The sequence below is a fragment of the Rana temporaria genome, chromosome 4 (genome assembly GCF_905171775.1).
Source record: "Rana temporaria chromosome 4, aRanTem1.1, whole genome shotgun sequence".
NCBI lineage: Eukaryota > Metazoa > Chordata > Amphibia > Anura > Ranidae > Rana > Rana temporaria.
This window is the reverse complement of record NC_053492.1, coordinates 323,756,995-323,778,216: the sequence shown is the minus strand read 5'-3', so window position 1 is coordinate 323,778,216 and position 21,222 is coordinate 323,756,995. Positions and strand designations below refer to the sequence as shown.

General features: G+C 42.8%; 1 protein-coding gene across 4 annotated transcripts in view; it reads left to right on the top strand.

Moving 5' to 3' along the window:
* TOMM20 (translocase of outer mitochondrial membrane 20) overlaps positions 1-21,222 on the top strand; it is a 180,503-nt gene that overhangs the window by 110,137 nt on the left and 49,144 nt on the right. The window contains exons 4-5 of one of the 4 annotated variants that reach the window (XR_005748715.1): positions 1,602-1,744; positions 15,836-15,907. Coding sequence is in view for 3 of the 4 variants with exons in the window: in XM_040350699.1 (XP_040206633.1) it covers positions 1,602-1,744; positions 15,836-15,853 (161 nt within the window). In the remaining variant the exon portion in view is untranslated. Of the gene's footprint in view, positions 1-1,601; positions 1,745-15,835; positions 15,945-21,222 lie in introns of those variants that run through there. The other 3 variants (XM_040350699.1, XM_040350698.1, XM_040350697.1) reach the window with 3 other exon arrangements.

The following is a 21,222-nucleotide window of genomic DNA, read 5'->3' as shown; positions in this document are numbered from 1 at the left end:
TTTCCAGTGTGGCTTTACATTGCGACTTAGATGCAACTTATGTTCAAGGAGCGTGAAGCCGCAGCTCCCTTAACCAGTAAATCGCTAGTTATGGAGGGGGCAGTCGCTGTGTCCTTGACAACTGATGACTGATCAGCTGTCAGTGGGGCATTCCGCTGATGACCTGTCGGTTGTCAAGGCCGCGGCGGCTGCCCACTTAGTCTTGCTGGTCTCGGTATTCTTGGTCCCCATGGGAGCCGACGGTCACCACACAGGCACTATAGAATTCCCCCTTCAGTGCGCATGCACTGATGACCTTGGCCCAAGCGTATATAATATCGAATAATACAGACAGGTTTAGAAGATCTTTCCGGTACCTACAGGTAAGCCTTAATCTAGGTTTACCTGTAGGGAAAAGTTGTCTGTAAGGGTTTACAACCACTTTAATGCACTATAACACAGGATTCAATAAGACACAGGTTAAAACTTTTGTAAGTGGAGTACGATGGGAGCGCTCTCCCAGAAGGGCGCGGGGTAAGTCAGGAGGACATCACCCGCCAATCAATTTAAAGGGGGTTGTAAAGGTAAATGTTTTTTCACCTTAATGCACCCTATGCATTAAGGTGAAAAAACATCCGACAATATTGAGACCCCGTTTTACTTACCTGAGCCCTCGAAAGTCCTGCGCTCACGCCCGTCATCCTAGTTTCTGACCGTTGATTGGCTACACTGGATGGCTTAAAAGCAGCGCAGCCATAGACTCGCGCTGCTGTCAATCCCATCCAATGGTGCGCTGGGGCAGGACTGAGTGATACAGTGATCGGCAATAGCTGCGGGCTGCATCACGGGAGCGCGCCCGCAGGAACTCAACACCATGCAAGCTCGAGAGACGAGACATCCGCCGAGGGAACCCAAAAGACCAGGTTTGGGGACGCTGTGCAAAACGAGCTGCACAGTGAAGTATAACATATTTGTTATTTAAAAAAAAATCTCTAAGACCCCTTTTTAAACCAGATGTAGCAGCGATGCTGAATTGTGGACACCCAAATTGTGATGCATAGATGCTACGATTATATTCAACACCCCTAATATCACTGCAGGCGCATGTCGGGTCAGGAGGAAGAACCAATGAGAATGTGGGAGTACAGAAATTGACACTCCTGCAATAGCTGGTTTCCCAGCAGACGTTGGCGGGGACCAGTTCTGGTGATTGAAATAAAGTTTTGGTGCAAATTTTAGAAATTGGTAATATTTACTGTCACCTTCTGCAGGTCAGCGGACTTTAAAAAAACAAAACCTAATGTCAAATTAATGTCACTCATTCTAATTCTCTGGATTTTACACATCCTATAGCTAAAGAACACCTTTTAAGCCTCTTGCTCACAGGAGTTAAAATTAAAAATATCAAATGTTACATCCGAGCGCAGTGATTTTATGTGCATGCGCTGCAACACGTGCAATTAGACGTGGATAAAGATTTTTATGCATGCACATATTTGCGGTCCTGTATCAATACATTAAATTTTGTGTTTAACTAGCCTTATCACTAGAAGAATATTACTAGTTTATGCTTTGTTCCAATTGTAACTAAAATAAATATTATTGTGTTTTTCTGTAACCAGGTGATTTTGAAAAGGGTGTGGATCATTTGACAAATGCTATTGCAGTTTGCGGGCAACCTCAACAGCTTCTTCAAGTCTTACAGCAGACTCTTCCACCACAAGTTTTCCAGATGCTTTTAACTAAATTGCCAACTATCAGCCAGGTAATACACTCTTTACATTTCACTATATATGACAAATACCATGTCCTTTGGGAGATGTTACATGACTGATCTAATTTTAGCAGCATTCTAGAAAACGGAAAATTGTATCAAATGCTTACTGTAGTTTTCCGCCAAACCATGGCAGCATTCTAGTGATGGCACTCTAGCTCTTGACCACTCCCTCAGGACCAGTGAATAGCATAAAAAGTAGTGGGGGAGCTCTATTTTCCAGATGCCAACATGCCTGCATACCAGCGATAAATAACTAGCTGTCAGGGTAGGTTCTGCTTGCCAAATCCTTTTTTTTTTTTTTTTTTGATGGACAGAAGACTTCCTCCAAAGTCCACTGTTGACAAGGCACCCATATCCACTATGTAATGCTTGAAAAATTATGCTGGGGCCACCATGATGCCTCTCTACAGATGGATTCCATAGATGCACACTCCACCAGGCTGCACCCGCTCTGGTGGAGTGTGCAACCACCGCTAATGGAGGCTCACGACTCCTCACCCTATATGCACAACCAAGCCTGCTAAAGTCCAGACAGTAGCCTCTTATCTTTGATGATTTCCAGCTTAAACGATGAAAGGCTTTTAGATGATCTGAAAGTTTGTGGACAGATACTTTTATAGAACTAAAAAAAAAAAACTCCAATTCATGTGACATTCCTGTGTGATCTTCTGGAAAGTTAGGTTATGCCCAGATGTCTGTTAAATGAAGGGCCGTCGCTACCTTTGGTACAAGATGATCTACAGGATGCAACTCTACTCTTTCTGTAAAGAAAGCAATACATTGGTACCTTGGATTACAAGAATAATTTGTTCCAGAAGAATGCTTGTAATCCAAAGCACTCGTATATCAAAGCGAATTTCCCCATAGGAGTCCATGGAAACTCAGACTATTTGTTCCACGGTGACTGCTATTGTACGCAGTACCGCATGTGGCCAGAGGTGGTGGGGTGCTGGAGACACTCTGAGGCCGCTCAGAGACCATCGGTACAGGAGTGTTTCCAACCTGCTCCGCGTTTCATCCACGCCCCCGCACCTCTGGCCAAATGCGGTACTGCACACCCCATTGGTTTGAATCCTGCTTGACTTGCCAGACTACGCTCGCAAACTGAGTCATGATTTAAAAAAAAAAAAACTTGTATTGCGAAGCGCTTGTAAACCGCGTTTCTTACATTTCAAGGCATTGCTGTATGTTTTTCTGAAGCTCCAAGAGCTTTAATCTGACATATTTCTGCCTGAAGCTATTGAGATAGATACTGCTTCAACGAATCGCAGTCTTGCCGAGATCCCATTTTTTTTTTTTGTTGCCAATCAGGCATGCAGGGAAACCCCAGTTGTACTGTACTCCATGTTCCTGCAAGATCCCCAAGAGTGGTTTCAATATTCTTCTCATTTTTAAAGTTTCCTGAGAGAGGTCTTGAAATATTTGTATGTTATTTTCTTAAAATTGTATTGGCGACTTTTCTCTTAACTTCCTCCATATTTGATTCTTTTCCTCCCAACTTTCAAATCGCACTATAATATTTCTTGGTTTTTACCTGTGGTATTTCTCATGGCCTTCTTAACCACATGGTTTCCAGCCCATAGTCAAAATACGTCCTGTGTTTAAAGATGGATATCTCAGTAACGGCAGCAGCTGCTGCCACAACTGAGGTATCCATCTTTAGTGCCGACGGTCCTGTACACGATAACGGCGGTCTCCGTGGCGGATTCGCCGCGAGATCGCCGTTATCGGTGGTGGGAGAGGGGCCCCCCTCCCGCCGCTGTCCCGCGCCCTCCGCCGCTTACCGGAGCCGTCGATAGCGGAGGAGATCGGGACCGTTCGGCAGCTGAGCGGGGTTACGAGTGAAGGAAAAATCTCCTTCACCCGTCCCCATAGCTCTGCTGGGCGGAAGTGACGTCAAAACGCCAGTCCCGCCCAGCGTCTTAAAGCAAAAATTTTTTTTTTTTTGTCATTTGAAAAAATGACATTTCCAATTTTTTTTTTTTTTTTCTTGCATTTTTGTGTAAATATGAGATCCAAGGTCTTTTTTACCCCAGATCTCATATTTAAGAGGACCTGTCATGTATTTTTCTATTACAAGGGATGTTTACATTCCTTATAATAGGAATAAAAGTGATCCAATTTTTTTTTTTTTTTTTTTTTTTTTTTTTCAGTGTAAAAAGTAATAAAATAAATAAGAAAACAAACAATTTTTTTAAAGCGATCCGTCCCGACGAGCTCGCGCGCAGAAGCGAACGCTTACGCGAGTAGCGCCCGCATATGAAAACGGTGTTCAAATCACACAAGTGAGGTATCGCCGCGATCGTTAGAGCGAGAGCAATAATTATAGCCCTAGGCCTACTCTAGCTTAAAAAAACCTGTAGAATTTTTTAAACGTCGGGTATCATTTTACTCGGCGTAACATTATCTTTCACAATATATAAAAAAAATTGGGAAAAATTTATTGTTTTATTTTTTAATTCAAAAAAGTGTTTTTTTTTCCAAAAAAAGTGCGCTTGTAAGACCGCTGCGCAAATACAGTGTGACAAAAAGTATTGCAATGACTGCCATTTTATTCTCTAGGGCAGTGATGGCGAACCTTGGCACCCCAGATGTTTTGGAACTACATTTCCCATGATGCTCAGTTACACTACAGAGTGCATGAGCATCATGGGAAATGTAGTTCCAAAACATCTGGGGTGCCAAGGTTCGCCATCACTGCTCTAGGGTGTTAGAAAAAATATATATATAATGTTTGGGGGTTTTAAGTAATATTCTAGCAAAAAAAACTGTTTTAGTCTCGTAAACACTGAATCTGAAAAACAGGCTCAGTAACGAAGTGGTTAATCTATGTATCCTCTCATTTTGATTGGATTTGTAATTTTCTCTGTCCATTACTGGATTAAATATCCTCTTTGTTAATTCTATTACATCTTAATTTTGGGGTGCCTCAGGCATCCCCCGGATTCTTAGATTTTTTTCTTCTGTCCCTGTTCTCTTGATCTTCTATTTTATATGCCTGTTCCTGGTGGTCTCTTTTTTTTATATTTTTTATTTCACCTTCTAATTTTTTTACTTTCACTAGATTAAAAGCCGTTTTGATATATCCACTTCCTCTACTCGTTCCAGCATATGGCCAAGATTTTTATGGATTGTCATGTCGGCTTTTAGCGACTTTTCCAAAGCCGCGAACATCAGTTGCATTTCCGTTTTTAGTTGGAGGTGATTCTAGGTTTAGGGATTCCTCTACTCTCCTCTGTTTATGGCCTCCTTCCAAATCTAGTTCCATTCTGGACTCCAGTACTGTATCAGTTTCTGTGCTTTTATTCTGACCCTTTTTTTTTTTTCTTCTCCTTGCTCTCCGCCGGACTGGCCTGGGTTACATATTTATTCATTGAGCCTGGACTTGTATTAGGTGGGAGGCTTAAACTAGGTGACTTTGGGGTTGCACCTTCTCTTCCCGACCTACCCCTCATCTCCTTTTATATTTTCCCTGTTTCTTGTATCCACAGGAGTGGGATAGTGAGTATTTTAAGGGTGCTTCCGCTACTAATTCTGATTACACCTTCCGCTGTTTTAACGGACTGGGGGGGCATGTCCCCTGCTCTGGGTCATGAAATTTATTGAACTTTAATAAACCGCAACTGGTCCCAACTATTCAGATTGATCTCCTTGATACCTTATGTCACCTGAGTCTCTTATAAGTGTCTCTCTGTTTTTTTTATAGCGCTCTACTCCATTTGTTTGTAGAGCATTTAGTACCATCCTGGTCACTTTTACCATTTATTATAACAATTTACCATATAGCAAATATGACAAGAGGCCGCAGATCATTAATGTGTGTTAACGTTCCGTAGAATTCCATCAACAGCTGCCAATCCCAACTATTCCAGTTGATCTCCTTAATACCTTTTGACACCAAAGTCTCTTACAGTGTCTCATTATGTCACACTGTATTTTTATATTTTTTTTATTCTTTGCAAAATTTGGTCATGAGGCATCAATTACCTTCAGTCTTTTACCGTTTACATAGAAATGCAATAAATATGGCAACGAGCAGCGACAAAAAACAATAGTTACTTCCGTTCTCTGTATGCTGTTACACCCCCAATTCAATAACGTCCCAGGATGTATTGCTGTACTGAAGACGAAAGTAAAAAAAAAAAAAAATCATTACAGCAGCAAAGGAGGGGCAGAGGACATGTAGGAAGAGTTTTCCTGGTTTTTACCGTGGATTTCACTGTGGCAGATCAGTTTATAGGCTCCTCAGGGCTTCCGGACTTCAGGGTTGCCTAGTTGCCAGAGCTTTCTCAAAGCTTTTCCAAGTACCATACGGGCAGGGGACAAAACGGGGACTGCTCTGCGTTTAGCGACACTCGGTAGCTGCAACAGCTACCACAGGACTGTGCTAGGTGGATGCCGCAAGAGATGGATGAACTACGGCGGCTGCACTGACCGACACAGGGCTGCAATGAAAGTTAGCCCTTCCTCTGTTCACTAGCACTCTCCTGCAGGGGAGGAGGGGGGGGCTCTGTTCCAACTCCCCCTATTAATGCGGCTGCCGTGGATGTCAGCGTGCTCGTCCTCCTTGCAGCCTCTGTGAAGGGTCCATAGAACCGCCAGCCAGTCAGCCACCAAAGAGCCCAGCAGTAGTCAAACACGAACGCCGCCCGTCACCCGATGCTCTGCAGTAACAGCCGTGGGGGGGCAGAGCAGGCTTGGTTGTCTCCTCGTTTACCATCGTGCGGGGATGGAGCTCAAACTTCCCGCTGCACGCTCAACCTCACACCATCACTAGACTCCTCCCTCTCGTGCTCTTGTGAAAAATTGGAGATTCCATTACCAGGGAGTGGCCCGGACGGGAGGCCAAGAGTAGCAGAGGGATAGATCAAGTAGGAAAGGAGGGAGGAGGAGAAAGAGAGGGAAATTATAGGAATGAGGATCCTATGGATTGAAAAGGACTGGAAGAAGGAACACGGGACTTTGTGTGTGTGTGTGTTGTGTTTTTTTTTTTCCTTCTTTCTTTTCCCTTCTGGCCCTTCAATAGACTGGGCGAGGGGGGTGGCAGTGGGCAAGGGTTTATAAAGATGATGGTAAGGTGAGTGCGGGGGGAAGGGAGTTCATTGATTCTCTGCATACTTGGGAACTGTCCCTCTAATTTTGGAGGAGACATGACCACAAGCGCCATACAGAACTCCACCTCGGGTCCGTGTGAGCAGGGTGGGCATGTGTGCTCCCAAGGAGAGGATGACTGCTGCTCCAGACCAAGAGGTCAAGGGAGGGCGGAGGCGGGATTGTGGCGGGGGGGTAGGTAGGGAAGGGGGTAAGATCGATATAAGTTCACAGATCTGTAAATCTCTGGGTTACATATAAAAAAAAAACATCTGTCAGAAAAAATAAGGAAAAAAAAATGGATGACTAACGCAAATTTTATTACATATAACGTCGGAGGTCTTAACTTAACCCAGAAAAAAAACACATGGTATTAAGAGATAGAAAGGTATTCTGCAGAAATAGTTATCTTGCAGGAGACACCTATTGCATTAGACTCCAAGGTAAGACTCTATTCTCGGGCAATCCCAACCTGGTACTATGGAGATTCCCCAAATAAAAGGGCGAAGGGAGTTGCCATAGGGGTAGGGAAAAATATTAGCTTCACAGTGGAAGAGCTGAGTGTTGACCCAGAAGGTCAACCTGTTTTTGAAAGGGATTCTATATGGCAAAAGATATACTCTTGCAAACACATATTGCCCTAACAAACATCCCCAAAAATACCTGAAGGGATTTTTGAATGCCTTAATGGAATTTAAACAAGGCTATGTAATCTTAGCGGGTGACTTTAATTTCTCAATGGAACATCAGCTTGACTGCACGTCTAGTGTACGGATGAGAGATGCCAAACAACTAAGATTGGTTAAGAAAAAAATGTATAACCAGCAAATAATAGATCCATGGAGAATAACACATCCAAATAAAAGGATTATTATACATATCGCTCATCAGTAGATGATACGTACTCGAGACTTGACTACATTATGGTGGATCATGGGGTTTTGGAATTTGTAATAGAAACTTCAATAGGTTTAATAAATATCTCAGATCACGCTCCGGTTATGGTAAAAATGCGGTTTAACGAAATCGAGCAAAGAAAAGGGATGTGGAATTTAAATGAAGATCTTATAGATATAGAAGTAAATAAGACAATAAGAAACGAGATTGAACAATACTTTATTACAAATAAAACGCCAGAAGTAAGTTCGCCAACAATATGGGAAGCCCATAAGGCGTTTATTAGGGGCAAACTGATCTCTATAGGGGCGGGAAAAAAGAAGGCAAGAGAACTAATAATGAAAAACACATTAAAGGAGTTACACAAACTGGTACAAAAACATAAAATATATCAAGATAGGGAAATATATAATAAAATAGTGATTAAGAGGGCCCAGCTTGGAGACTTTATGGAACAGGAAACAAGAAAAATATTTAAGAATGTAGTAAAAGAAAGAGATATATATATATATATATATATATATATATATATATATATATATATATATATATATATATATATATATATATATATATATATATATATATATATATATATATATATATATATATAATTATAAAAAATAAAGAACCAGATGGGAGAGATGAAATATAAAACTTCTGAAATTGCAAAGGTCTTTCAGACATACTATAGTACATTATATTCTATTGGAAAGAACGAGACTCGACCACAAGAGGAAAATAGAAGAATGAAAATGCAGGAATATTTGGAGGAAGTTAATTTACCAAAGATCTCCCAGGAGAATGTGAGATTATTAGAGGAACCAATTACTCAGGAGGAAATATATAGAGCTCTTCAGGAAACAGCAGGTGGAAAAAGCCCAGGACCGGACGGATTACCGATTTTAAGTACTATAAAAAATTTAAAGAACTTTTGGTCCAAGAATTATGTAGTTCTCTAAAATAGAAGATATAAGAAAATAATCCCTCCTTGCCAATATTTCAGTTATTCCAAAAACCGGAAAAGATGGAGCTCTTTGCCAATAGCGTTGTTAAACGATATAAAAGTATATGCAATAATATTGGCAACGAGGAAAAATAAACCTTAATGCCCAACCTGATCAATGTGGATCAGGCGGGTTTTGTAAAAGGAAGGGAGGGAAGAGATAATGGCATAAGAACCATACTGTTATTGCATAAAGATAAAGAGAAGAAACGCCCAGTCGTACTCAAGTCAATAGATGCTGAAAAAAAGCATTTGACCGAGTTGACAGGGGGTTTATGATGGATACACTGCGGAGTATAGGTCTGGGACCCAAATATATGAAATGGGTACATAATTTATACAATCAGCCGACGGCTCGGGTGAAGGTCAATAGGAGTGTCGTCTGTGTTCGAGATGACCAACAGAACCAGACAAGGATACCCACTCACCCCCCTCCTATATATAATATCATTGGAACCATTATTAGCTAAAATACAAAGTAATTTGAACATAGGATGGGTGAGAGTGGGGGAGGAAGAACATAAGGTGGCTGCCTATGCAGACGACATACTCCTATACCTGACCAAACAAAGACTGTCATTACCTAATGTAATAGAAATAAAAAAATATGGGGAACTTTCGAATTTCAAAATCCCATAAAAACTGTGATTAAGATGACACCTACAGTAGAAAAACTATACCTGGCAAATTTTATCCCCTTAATAAATGAAATAAAACAAGATTTGAAAAATTTAGCAAGGAGGCCTATCTCATGGATAGGAAAGGTCAATGCATTTAAAATGATGACTTTACCCAAAATCACTTATAAGTTTCAAATGCTCCCTATAAGAATACCACAAAGTTTCTTGGTAAGACATTGAAAACTATAATTTTGAAATATATTTGGTAGGGAAAGAAGGCCAGAGTAAATTACACACTTCTAAGTCGGGGGGGGGGGGGGAATGGGGGGCTGGCACTCCCAGAAATAAAAAGATATTACCATGCGGCAATATTAGCAAGACTAGCAGAATGGGCAAATCTATACACTAAAAATAAATGGGTACAAATGGAAGACACATTAAGTATTACACAAAAACATTTGGATACCCCCTAAATACAGGACACTAGATATGGGCACCCATATGTGGGGGGGAAAAAAAAAAATATATATATATATATATATATATATATATATATATATATATATATATATATATATATATATATATATATATATATATATATATATATATATATATATATATATATATATATATATACACACACACACACACACACACACACACACACACACACACACACACACACACACACACACACACACACACACACACACACACACACACACACACACACACACACACACACACACACACACACACACACTAGATTGCAGTTCCAGGAGAGACCAGAGCAATTATTTAGTTTCTTATGGTTGAACTTGATGCACTTGTGTCTTTTTTCAACCTGACTAACTATGTAACTATCTGTCCCCTCTACCTGGGGTGCGAAAACTGGGTTAGACATCTCCCAAGTCTGTGATTGCTGTGGAGAAGCGAAGAGGTCTGTCTGTGGTAGGCCCCACCTGTGGACCAGCTCAGAGAAGATATGGGGCATAGGGCCTACTCATAATCTAGGAAGCTTACATGATAGTCTGTCTGCTGGGGGCTCTGGCATTGCTCTGGGGAAGGGATGGCAAGACTTCTTCCTTGGAAGTTTTCCATTGAGTGGGAGCAGTATTTAGGACTAAGCTCCACTGAAGAATGTCTGTCCTCTCTGGCTCTTGATCTTCTAGAGTGTGAGCATGCGGGGCTGAAATCAAAGTAATCTGCATAAGGAGGCACTCCTTTTTTTTTTTTTTTTTTTTTTTTAAACGTACCAACAAAGTGGTCCCCTACCTTTAGCTCGAGGGTCTTTTTGCATAGGCGGTGACTGACTCATGGTTGAGGAAAAATTAGGATGGCCACAAAATGCCCAAGGAAAAAATAAATATTCCCCACTTTTCATTGGGTTGTTTTACCTAAAAATAACAGCAGAGGGTGCCAGAAGAAAAGCCTACTGATTGAGGCCAGGACGAAATAACAGCCAGGAGTTGGATCAAGGAGGCTGTGCAATGCCCAACGAACAAAGTCTGAGCCTTTTGAATTGTCCTGGGAGAGCGAGAGACAGACCCCCCACCTGCTGATAGCAAGAAAGTGTTCCGTGCCCCAAACAATTAGGGGGTGCACCAGATGGGTTTTTTGGTGCCGAAATCGATACCACAAATGAAAAATACACTAGGCTGATACCGAAAATTAAGTTTTTTTAAAAAAAATATATATTTTTATACAGGAGATGGTCAGACTGGGGACATGGTACAAGAGATGGTCAGAGACTGGGGACATGGTACAGGAGATCAATGCAGCCTCACCAGTGCCCATCATTTTGCTGCCTGCCTGGGCCTCACCAGTGCCCAGCATCCTATCAGTGCATACCTCCCAACTTTTTGAAGGTGAGCATGAGGGACATTTAGGGGCGAGATTGACCAGTGGCAAGTGTAGTTCTTTGCAGTGAAAAGTGGGTGTGGTCGCATAGTAAACTGTTTTGTCTGTAAAGTTTATTATGCTACAGTTAGGAATGGACCGAGTAAGTGATTTGTACAGATAACTTTGTCATTTCAGGCAGGGAAGCCTTCCCTGCTCTATGTCCTGACACATTCCCCACAGCAGCCGAGGGGGGGGGGGGGGGGGAGAGCCAGGCAGAGCTGGGGGGCGGGCAGGCAGGAAGACAGTACAGGGTGACGGGAGAATGGCAGGGTAAAGGAGTACAGGGGGTCCAGAGAAGAGTACAGGGGGGGACTGGAGAAGAGCGCAGCGGCGGGTGGGTTGAGAGAGAGCAGGGAAGTTGCTGGGGAAGATCACAGAAGGGCCAAAAAAAGCTGTGGGGCCCACGGGCAGCAGCAAAAAGCTTGGAGAGAAGGGGCAGCATACAGAGGAACCAATGCCCTCCTTGTTTCTTCCTGCAGCTGCTGAATGCCCACTTTTCCTTCTCTCCCTCCTGCAGGCATTCAGTGGCTGCATGAAGAACATGGAAATGGAAGGCATTGGTTCCTCTGTGTTCCGCCCCTCCTCTCAGGCTGGGTTGCAATGGCGACTACTGTAGTTGCGTCCCTGCAGTGAAGTAAAGAAGAAAAAGTTCTGGCAGAATGAAGGGGCAATGAAGAATGAATGTAATGCTTGTAGGATTCTGAAGCTGTGACAGTTGCAGACTAGAGCATACAGAGGGTAAAGAAGACTAGTAGATGAAAAGATTGTGGACCATAAAATGCTGAGGATGAAGGGGGCTGTGAGTGTAGTGAGAGCTGGACAAGCAATGAGAGAGAAGAGAAGGGACGGTTGTGGGGAGTTATCAGTGTGCAGTGATGCCAGAAAGATTACCGTACTTCATTTACCTTCTACAAAGCACATTCCAGTCGGTACAGAGGCACTGGGCAGACGGGAGAGGATCACATGACACTTCACAGTGATAGACAAGAATGGGGTTAGATGTCAGAATCCTCCACCTGATCGCCACGCACCGTGCTGAGTGATGGGAGCAAGCTCCAAAGACTGTGCCTCCGGTAAACCTGTACCCTGTGTCCCAGACGCACTTAACATATTGTGCAGGAGCAACGCGGAGTGAAATGTCGGAAAGGCAGGGCTGGGAGGGAAAGTCGCTCTGCACACCTTTTCCTCTACAGTGCACACCCGCAAAGCATGACGGCGCTCCAGAATGACACTCCCATAATGGACGGCACCAGGGGCCGCCCCATTTCCGGCTTCATTATTGGCATTTTTTTCCCCCCCAATATGCCGAAAAAGCCTTTTTAGGCCGATATGTTTCAGCAGCCGAACTTTCGGTGCACCCTTACAAACAATTATGGTGCCTGGCCATCCCGCATGTGCGGCCAGATTAAGTCATTCAGAACATCCTTGGTAAAGAAGAGCAACATTGGGTGGCTGCCTTTGCCCTTTAGGGACACCATGGACACCCAAGGCAGTGTGGCATGGATACCCAGGCAAGCACGAGGGGGACAAAATTGGAGGCAAAAGGAATGAAAAAAAAAGGTAAAAACGAAAACACACGTGGTAACAGAAATAAAGGGAAAGGCAGTTCTGTATAGTACAAGGGACCAAAAGAGAGAAGGAATAAAATGGCTGCCCCCCCCCCCCCCCTCCCCAGACCGCCGACACTTGCATAATTGTAGATTTCGTTTCTAATGAGGAAACTCTAGGCCCCATCAAGACCCACAGAAGGGGCTCCCAGGCTATTTAGCAGCCCGAGCGCTGGGACAGCATTCTGGGAAAGGCTGAATGAAGATGGATACTGCACTGAGTCAGAGGTGGGTACATAGTTCCGCTTACTCTTCACTGGTGCGTTGAGGTATGGGGAAAATAAAGAAGAATGGGGGGGGATGGGGCAGCTACCCTTTTTCTTTTTTCTTTTTCTTTTTTCTTCTTTTTCTTTTTCTTTTTCTTTCTTTTTTTTTTTTTTTTTTTTTTTTTTTATAAATATGCTATTCACTGGTTCTGAGGGAATGGTCAAGAAGTTTTGTTTTTGAAGTGTAAGGCCCCCTTCACATGGCAAGTAGGCACTGACAGCAGCAACAATTGGTGGATTTTTACTAGTTGAGTAACACCATTGCTCACATCTTCATTGTACAGGGTGAGGGGCACAGATTCGGGATAAAATGAGAATCACAATTTTTTTGCTTAGAATAAAGATCGCCATTCTTGGCCTAACATCTTTCACATTATATAAAACATTCGGCTAACCACTGTTTTTTTTTTTTTTATTAATTGAAGTGTGACATGAAATATTGCAACAACCGCCATTTTTTTCTCTAGGATCTTGTGTGTGTATATATGTAAAGTGGGGCTAAAAAGTATTTAGTCAGCCACCAATTGTGCAAGTTCTCCCACTTAAAAAGATGAGGCCTGTAATTGTCGTCATAGGTATACCTCAACTATGAGACAAAATGTGGAGACAATCACATTATCTGATTTGAAAAATAATTTATTTGCAAATTATGGTAGAAAATAAGTATTTGGTCACCTACAAACGAGCAAGATTTGTCTCTCAGACCTGTATCTTCTTCTTTTAAAGCGGATGTCCGCTCGAAAAAAAAAATATTAAAAGCCAGCAGCTACAAATACTGCAGCTGCTGACTTTTAATGTTGGGACACTTACCTTTCCTGGAGTCCAGCGCCGTCCGCAGCAGAGGACGAGCGATCGCTCGTCACTCTGCTGCCCCCCACCATCCTCGGTGAGGGAACCAGGAAGTGAAGCGCTCCGGCTTCACTGCCCGGTTCCCTACAGCGCATGTGCGAGTCGCGCTATGCCTGCTGATTGGCTCCCGCTGTGTACTGGGAGCCGAGTGTTCCCAGAACACAACGGGGGGTGGACGGGAGGTGATGTCATGCCCGCAGTCTGCCCGAGACTGTATGGCCGGAAGTGGGTGCAAATACCTGTCTTTAGGTATATGCACCCCCCTCTCCCCTGAAAGGTGTCAAATGTGACACCGGAGGGGGGGAGGGTTCCGATCAGCAGAAGTTCCACTTTAGGGTGGAGCTCCGCTTTAAGAGGCTCCTCTGTCCTCCACTCATTACCTGTATTAATGGCACCTGTTTGAACTTGTTATCGGTATAAAAGACACCTGTCCACAACCTCAAACAGTCACACTCCAAACTCCACTTTGAAGACCAAAGAGCTGTCGAAGGACACAAAAACAAAATTGTAGACCTGCACCAGGCTGTGAAGACTGAATCTGCACTAGGAAATCAACTGTGGGAGCAATAATTAGAACATGGAAGACATAGACCAAATCTCCCTCGATCTGGGGCTCCACACAAGATCTCACCCCGTGGGGTCAAAATGATCACAAGAACGGTGAGCAAAAATCCCAGAACCACACGGGGGACCTAGTGAATGACCTGCAGAGAGCTGGGACCAACGTAACACAGGCTACCATCAGTAACTCACTACGCCGCCAGGGACTCGGATCCTGCAGTACCAGACATGTCCCCCTGCTTAAGCCAGTACATGTCCGGGCCCGTCTGAAGTTTGCTAGAGAGCATTTGGATGATCCAGAAGAGGATTGGGAGAATGTCATATGGTCACATGAAACCAAAGTAGAATTGTTTGGTAGAAACACAACTCGTGTTTGGAGGAGAGAATGCGGAGTTGCAACCAAAGAACACCATACCTACTGTGAAGCATGGAGGTGGCAACATCATACTTTGGGGCTGTTTCTCTGCAAAGGGAACAGGACAACTGATCCGTGTACATGAAAGAATGAATAGGGCCATGTATCATGATATTTTGAGTGCAAACCTCCTCCCATCAGCAAGGGCATTGAAGATGAAACGTGGCTGGGTCTTTCAACATGACAATGATGCCAAACACCGCCCGGGCAACAAAGGAGTCGTTTCTTAAGCATTTCAAGGTCCTGGAGTGGCCTAGCCAGTCTCCAGATCTCAACCCCCATAGAAAACCTTTGGCGGGTGTTGAAAGTCTGTGTTGCCCAGCGACGGCCCCAAAACATCACTGCTCTAGAGGAGATCTGCATGGGGGAATGGGCCAACATACCAGCAACAGTGTGTGACAACCTTGTGAAGACTTACAGAAAATGTTTGACCTCTGTCATTGCCAACAAAGAATATATAACAAAGTATTGAGATAAACTTTTGATATTGACCTAATACTTATTTCACCATAATTTGCAAATTCTTTTCAAATCGGACAATTTGATTATCTGGATTTGTTTCCACATTTGTCTCTCATAGTTGAGGTACACCTATGATGACAATTACAGGCCTCTCATCCTTTTAAGTGAGAGAACTTGCATAATTGGTGGCTGACTAAATACTTTTTTGCCCCACTGTGTGTGTGTGTGTGTGTGTGTGTGTGTATGTTTGGGGAATCTCTAAACAATTTTATAGCAAAAAATACTGACTTTAAAAGAAAAGTATGGGGGGGGTTCCCCCATCATACTTGTTTAGGTGGATGTAGCATCGGCCCGATTCTGCATCTGTCCCCCAGCGCCTTTTTTTTTTTTTTTTTGACAGCTGTCGGCTTTGCACTGAATCGTGGAAATGCCGGATGAAGATTCTGAGGGAGGTTATATCGAGATCATGATGGTTGTGGTTTTGTGTGTGTTTTTTTTTTTTTTTTAAATGATTAATCGTGCCACTCTAGGGAGACCTTGGAAATTTTGGCCAGATTTACAGTTATTTTCTGCTGATTGTACAGCAGTAAACCATTATGGTTCTTTTCACATTTGTCCTGTTCATTTATAAAACACTCTTGGATTGAATACCTAATCAAGTAGCATCACATCCCTTTAATGTGGTTGTAAACTGAAGGCCTGAAAAGTGCTACAAGTATAGGTGTCTACGGCAGCAGTAAAGCATGGTGGAGGTTCCTGACAGGTTTGGTGCTGTATTCCTGCACATAGAACAGAATTTGGTCAGTATTAAGGCTAAACCCCAGGGAAAAGAAAAATGTTCTCGCATCAGGGCTGCCTCTGCACTTGCAAGTGTTAAATGCTTGTTTAGAAATGGGGGCTAAAATAAGCAGTAAGTGACTGGCTCCTGCAGCCTCTTCCCTATGCTCTGCCAGTCCTAGGCCCTCTAATGCCATCAATTCCAATTCAGAGCCTACAGCACATAATACATCAAGGCACAATTTATCACTAGAGTGTAGGAGAGTAGAGGATTGGGTAGGTAAAACTTTTTGTGCCCCCCCAGACCTAAAGGACCATTGATCCTTGCAATGCAGTGGCAGCTCTGGGCTTTTAATGGTCTCACCAGAACTGAAAAGTACTGACTGATACATATCCATCATGTAGTACCATCTGCGAGGCATCTTATTGGTCCCAAATTCTGCAACAGAACAATTGCCTGAACATCCAGTAGTACAGATGGTACGGTCCCCACAGAGTCAATGTTGCTTTGGGGAAACTGAGACCCTGCCTATTATAGACGGCTTACCTCAAGACAGTGGGGGTTATTTACTAAAGTCAAATCCCTTTTGCACTACAAGTGCACTTGAATGTGCACTTGGAAGTAAAGTCGCTGTAGATCCGGGGGGACATGCAAGGAAAATTAAAAGGCAGCATTTTTAGCTTGCACATGATTGGATGATGAAATCAGAGCTTCCTCCCTCTCATTTCAGATCTACCCCTAAGGCCCCATACACACAAGAGGATTTATCCGCGAATACGGTCCAGCGGACCGTTTCCGCGGATAAATCCTCTCGAGGATTTCAGCGGATTTCCATGCGATGGAGTGTACTCACCATCGCATTGAAATCCGCGCCGAAATCCTCTGGCGATGACGTGTCGCCGCGATTATGACGCAGCGACGTGCGCGACGCTGTCATATAAGGAATTCCACGCATGCGTCGAATCATTCGGACGGATGGATCCGGTGAGTCTATACAGACCAGCGGATCCATCCGTTGGGATGGATTCCAGCGGATAGATTTGTTTAGCATGTCAGCAAATATTTGATCTGCTGGAATCCATCCAAGGGGATAAATATCCGCGGAAACAGATCCGCTGGAGTGTACACACCATAGGATCTATCCGTTGAAACCCATTCGCTGGGATTTTTCAGCGGATGGATTCTATCGTGTGTATGGGGCCTTAGATTAAGAGTTGCTGCACTTTCAAGTGCACTTGTAGTGCAAAGTGGATTTGCCTTTCGTATATAACCCCCAGTGAGCACCATTTTGCCAGCAAAGTAAAGTTGGAAACACCTTGGCACCTTTGTTAAAAGAAGGTGAGATACCAAAAGCACAGTAGGCTACACCAGCTTTTCAGGCTTACCAAGGAAAGGGCTACAACTTAAATCCTCCAATGTGCCTTGCTTATTTGGGGAGTAATGGAAAGCTGGTTTGAAAATGAAAGGGTCCGCAGCCTACACTGTGACAACTTTTGATAAGTGTTCCCCTTTTTAAAAGCCTGATTAAGGCAAACACAGGCCCTGCAGAACCATCTAGACAAACAGACCAGGGTTCCCACAATCTGTACAAATAAATGGCAACCACCCCAACCTATAACTAGCCCATGCAGCAAGGAGCACATGGAAGGGCGACACATGTAAAAAATCAAATTCCCAGCTCTCGTCAGCCAGCTTGCAAAAAGCTGAATTGTCCCTGTCTAGCAGTTCATAGTAAAAACATGGGGTTTAGATTACACATAGATTTGCAAATGTGTGCAATCTGCAGTAGTTGCATCACGGCGCCTCATTGTGCCTAAAACTCAGGTTTTCAGAATCTCTCAAGTTGGCGCCCATACAGTGCCCTTGCAAAAGTATTCACCCACCTTTGACTTTTTACCTATTTTTGGTACATTACAGCCGTTAGTTCAATGTTTTTTAATCTGAATTATATGTGATGGATTATAACACAGTCTAAATTGGTGAAGTAAAATTAGAAAAATATTTACATTTATATAAACCAGGGATATGCAATTAGCAGACCTCCTAGCTGTTGCAGAACTACAAATCCCATGAGGCCTAGCAAGACTCTGACAGCCACAAGCATGACACCCAGAGGCATGATGGGATTTGTAGTTTTGCAACAGCTGGAGGTCCACTAATTGCATATCCCTGATAGAAACTATTTTTCAGAAATAAATAATTGGCATGTGCATATTTATTCAGTACCTTTTTGTTATGAAGCCCATAAAAAGCTCTGGTGCAACCAATTGCCTTCAGAAGTCACATAGATTGCATACAGGTGGACATCATTTTGCCAAGTATCACATGATATTAGGGCTGCAACTAACTATTTTCATAATCGATTAGTTGGCCGATTTATTGTTTCGATTAATCAGATAATAGCCTTTAAAAAAAAATAAAAAATTGGGGGGCCAATTTGTTGTTGGGCAGATTACAAAACACAAATTGCCTCAAACACATTACATGCTTTTCTGCAGCTTCTCCATTGAAGTATATTGAACCAAAAAAAACCAAACAAAATAGCACTGTTTTGCGTTTAAAAAGTCCTTGCCCTTTTCAAATACGCAGCAGCTGAAAAAAAATCATGGATGTGAATGCGTCCCATAGGAAAACATGTAAATGAACTGCTGTGTTTCTGCAAAAAGCACCAAAAAACAGAGGTGTGAACCCAGGCCTGAGATGTTTAGTAACATAATGGGGTTAAAAAAAAAGTACAGAAAGAGCAAATCGCTACTGTAAGGGGTTAATTTTTTTACTGTGGGACAGTGACAGTAATATTTACAGTAGCAATTTGCTTTTTTTGTACTATAAAGGGCTAATTTTAGTAGTTTTAACCCCATTATGTTACTGGCCGATTAATCGATTATGAAAATTGTAATCTATTTAATTTCATAATCGATTAGTTGTCGATTACATCGATTCGTTGTTTCAGCCCTACATTACATATACACACCTTTATTTGAAAGGCCCCAGAAACTGCAACCACTAGAGGCAATACTAACCAAACACTGCCATGAAGACCAAGGAACTCGCCAAACAAGTAAGGGACAATGTCAGAGTTGGGTTATAAAAAAAAAATATCCAAATCGTTGATGATTCCTAGGAGAACCATCAAATCTATCATAACCAAATAGAAAGAACATGGCACAACAGCAAACCTGCCAAGAGACCACTGCACACCAAAACTCACGGAGAGGGCAAGGAGAGCATAATGCAGTGCTTATTCCCTCAGACATCCTTAAGCCAAATTTAAAGAGCTTGGGCTGGATCATAAATAACAAGTCCAGCTCAGAATTAAAGTATCTAGGTTTGACCGTAAACACGGTCCAAGCAACAGTATTCTTTTTTTTTAACTTCAAAAAACAAGTTTATTGAGATGTGTTCAAGGTGTACAGGTCATACAATACAGGAGTTACATTTCCTCCTGACTTACAACATATGTATTCTGAACTCAAGGCCTTCCGCCTTGACAATATGTTCCAGGTATGTATACCTATCTTTATTACAATTGCCATTGCCATATCTTACATGAGGGATCCCTTTTCGTATTTCCCAATATGCAGTGGTCATACATTTTCTTCTTCACCCACTTCCTTCCCTGTATTACTCCTGGGTTATACTGTGCACGTTTCCCCATCCTCTAACCACCTGTCCCATACACTAGAGAATTTTTGTGGACGGCCCCTATGTTTATATATCATTTTCCTGTAGGGTAATACAGCATTTATTTCCTTCTTCCAATCCCGTAAGGATGGAGCCGTTGCTCGCAACCATGTCTTGGCTACCACTTTTCTTGCGACAAACAGTGATTCCTGTATAAATATGGACTGGTATTTGTCAACCTCAACGTCCGGTATTAGGCCCAGTAGGCACAGTTTTGGGTCCATTCCCACTGGTGATCCCATATTGTCATGCAGGAATTGCGTCACTTGAAGCCAGTATGCCTGCATGTCGGAGCACTGCCATATTAAATGGTAGAAGGTGCCCTCCATCAATAGACACATGGGGCATAGTGGGCTTCTCGTGGGTTGGAATTTTGTCATTCTCAGTGGCGTCAGGTATGCTCGGTGTATTATATACAGTTGCGTCAGTCTGTCTGAGAGCTTGGGAGATGCAGACTTCACTCCCTCCAGAATTTCCCCCCATTCCTCTGACTCGATGGGGCCTACATCCTGCTCCCACTGTATTCTTGCTGCCTGGGTTATTCCGTTTTTTTTTTTTCTTTTTTTTTTTTTTTCCACTTCAGACTAACCACAGCAAGAGACCTGCTCATGATTTTATTCATAATTCTGTCTCTCTCCCGGTTTTGCATCATTTGTGGTTTCGTACATGTTTTTATAAATGTTATTCTGCTTTTTGTATCTTTATTTCTCTTTTTTTTTTTTTTTTTTTTTTAAGTACCATTATCTTTCCCCATCTACATGGGACTTAGACGTTTAACACAGAGACATAAATATCCGATAAGCTTTTCATCTCTGGAAAGATACAAAGTATAAACTCCCCCCCACCCCCACCTCCCCCCACCCCCCCGACCATCTCACGACTCCACCAAATACTCCATTCCCCCTAGTCCAACTATTTTCCTGCTCCTAATCCTCTTTCATATTTTGTGCGAAACTCCTAGATTTTTTAAATTCTAACCAAGATGCCCAAATACCATTACCCTCCTGCTTATTTTGATCTGTACCAAATTTTAATTTCTCCCTCCTATGGGTATCCTCGACCATGTCAATCCACTCCCACATTTGGGGACTTTCCGGCTCCCTCCATTTCAGCGGAATCAGGCGTTTCGCTGCATTCAACAAGTGAGGGATCAGTGAAGCTTTATACTCTTTGAGTGGCACCTCCCCCCCATGGAAAAGGACCACCCATGGGTTGTCTTCTACTTCTTTTTTTGTTATGGTTTTTATCAGGGTAAGGATTTTTTTCCAATAGATTATTATCTTTGGGCAGTTCCACCACAGATGTGCCATTGTTCCCCTATACCC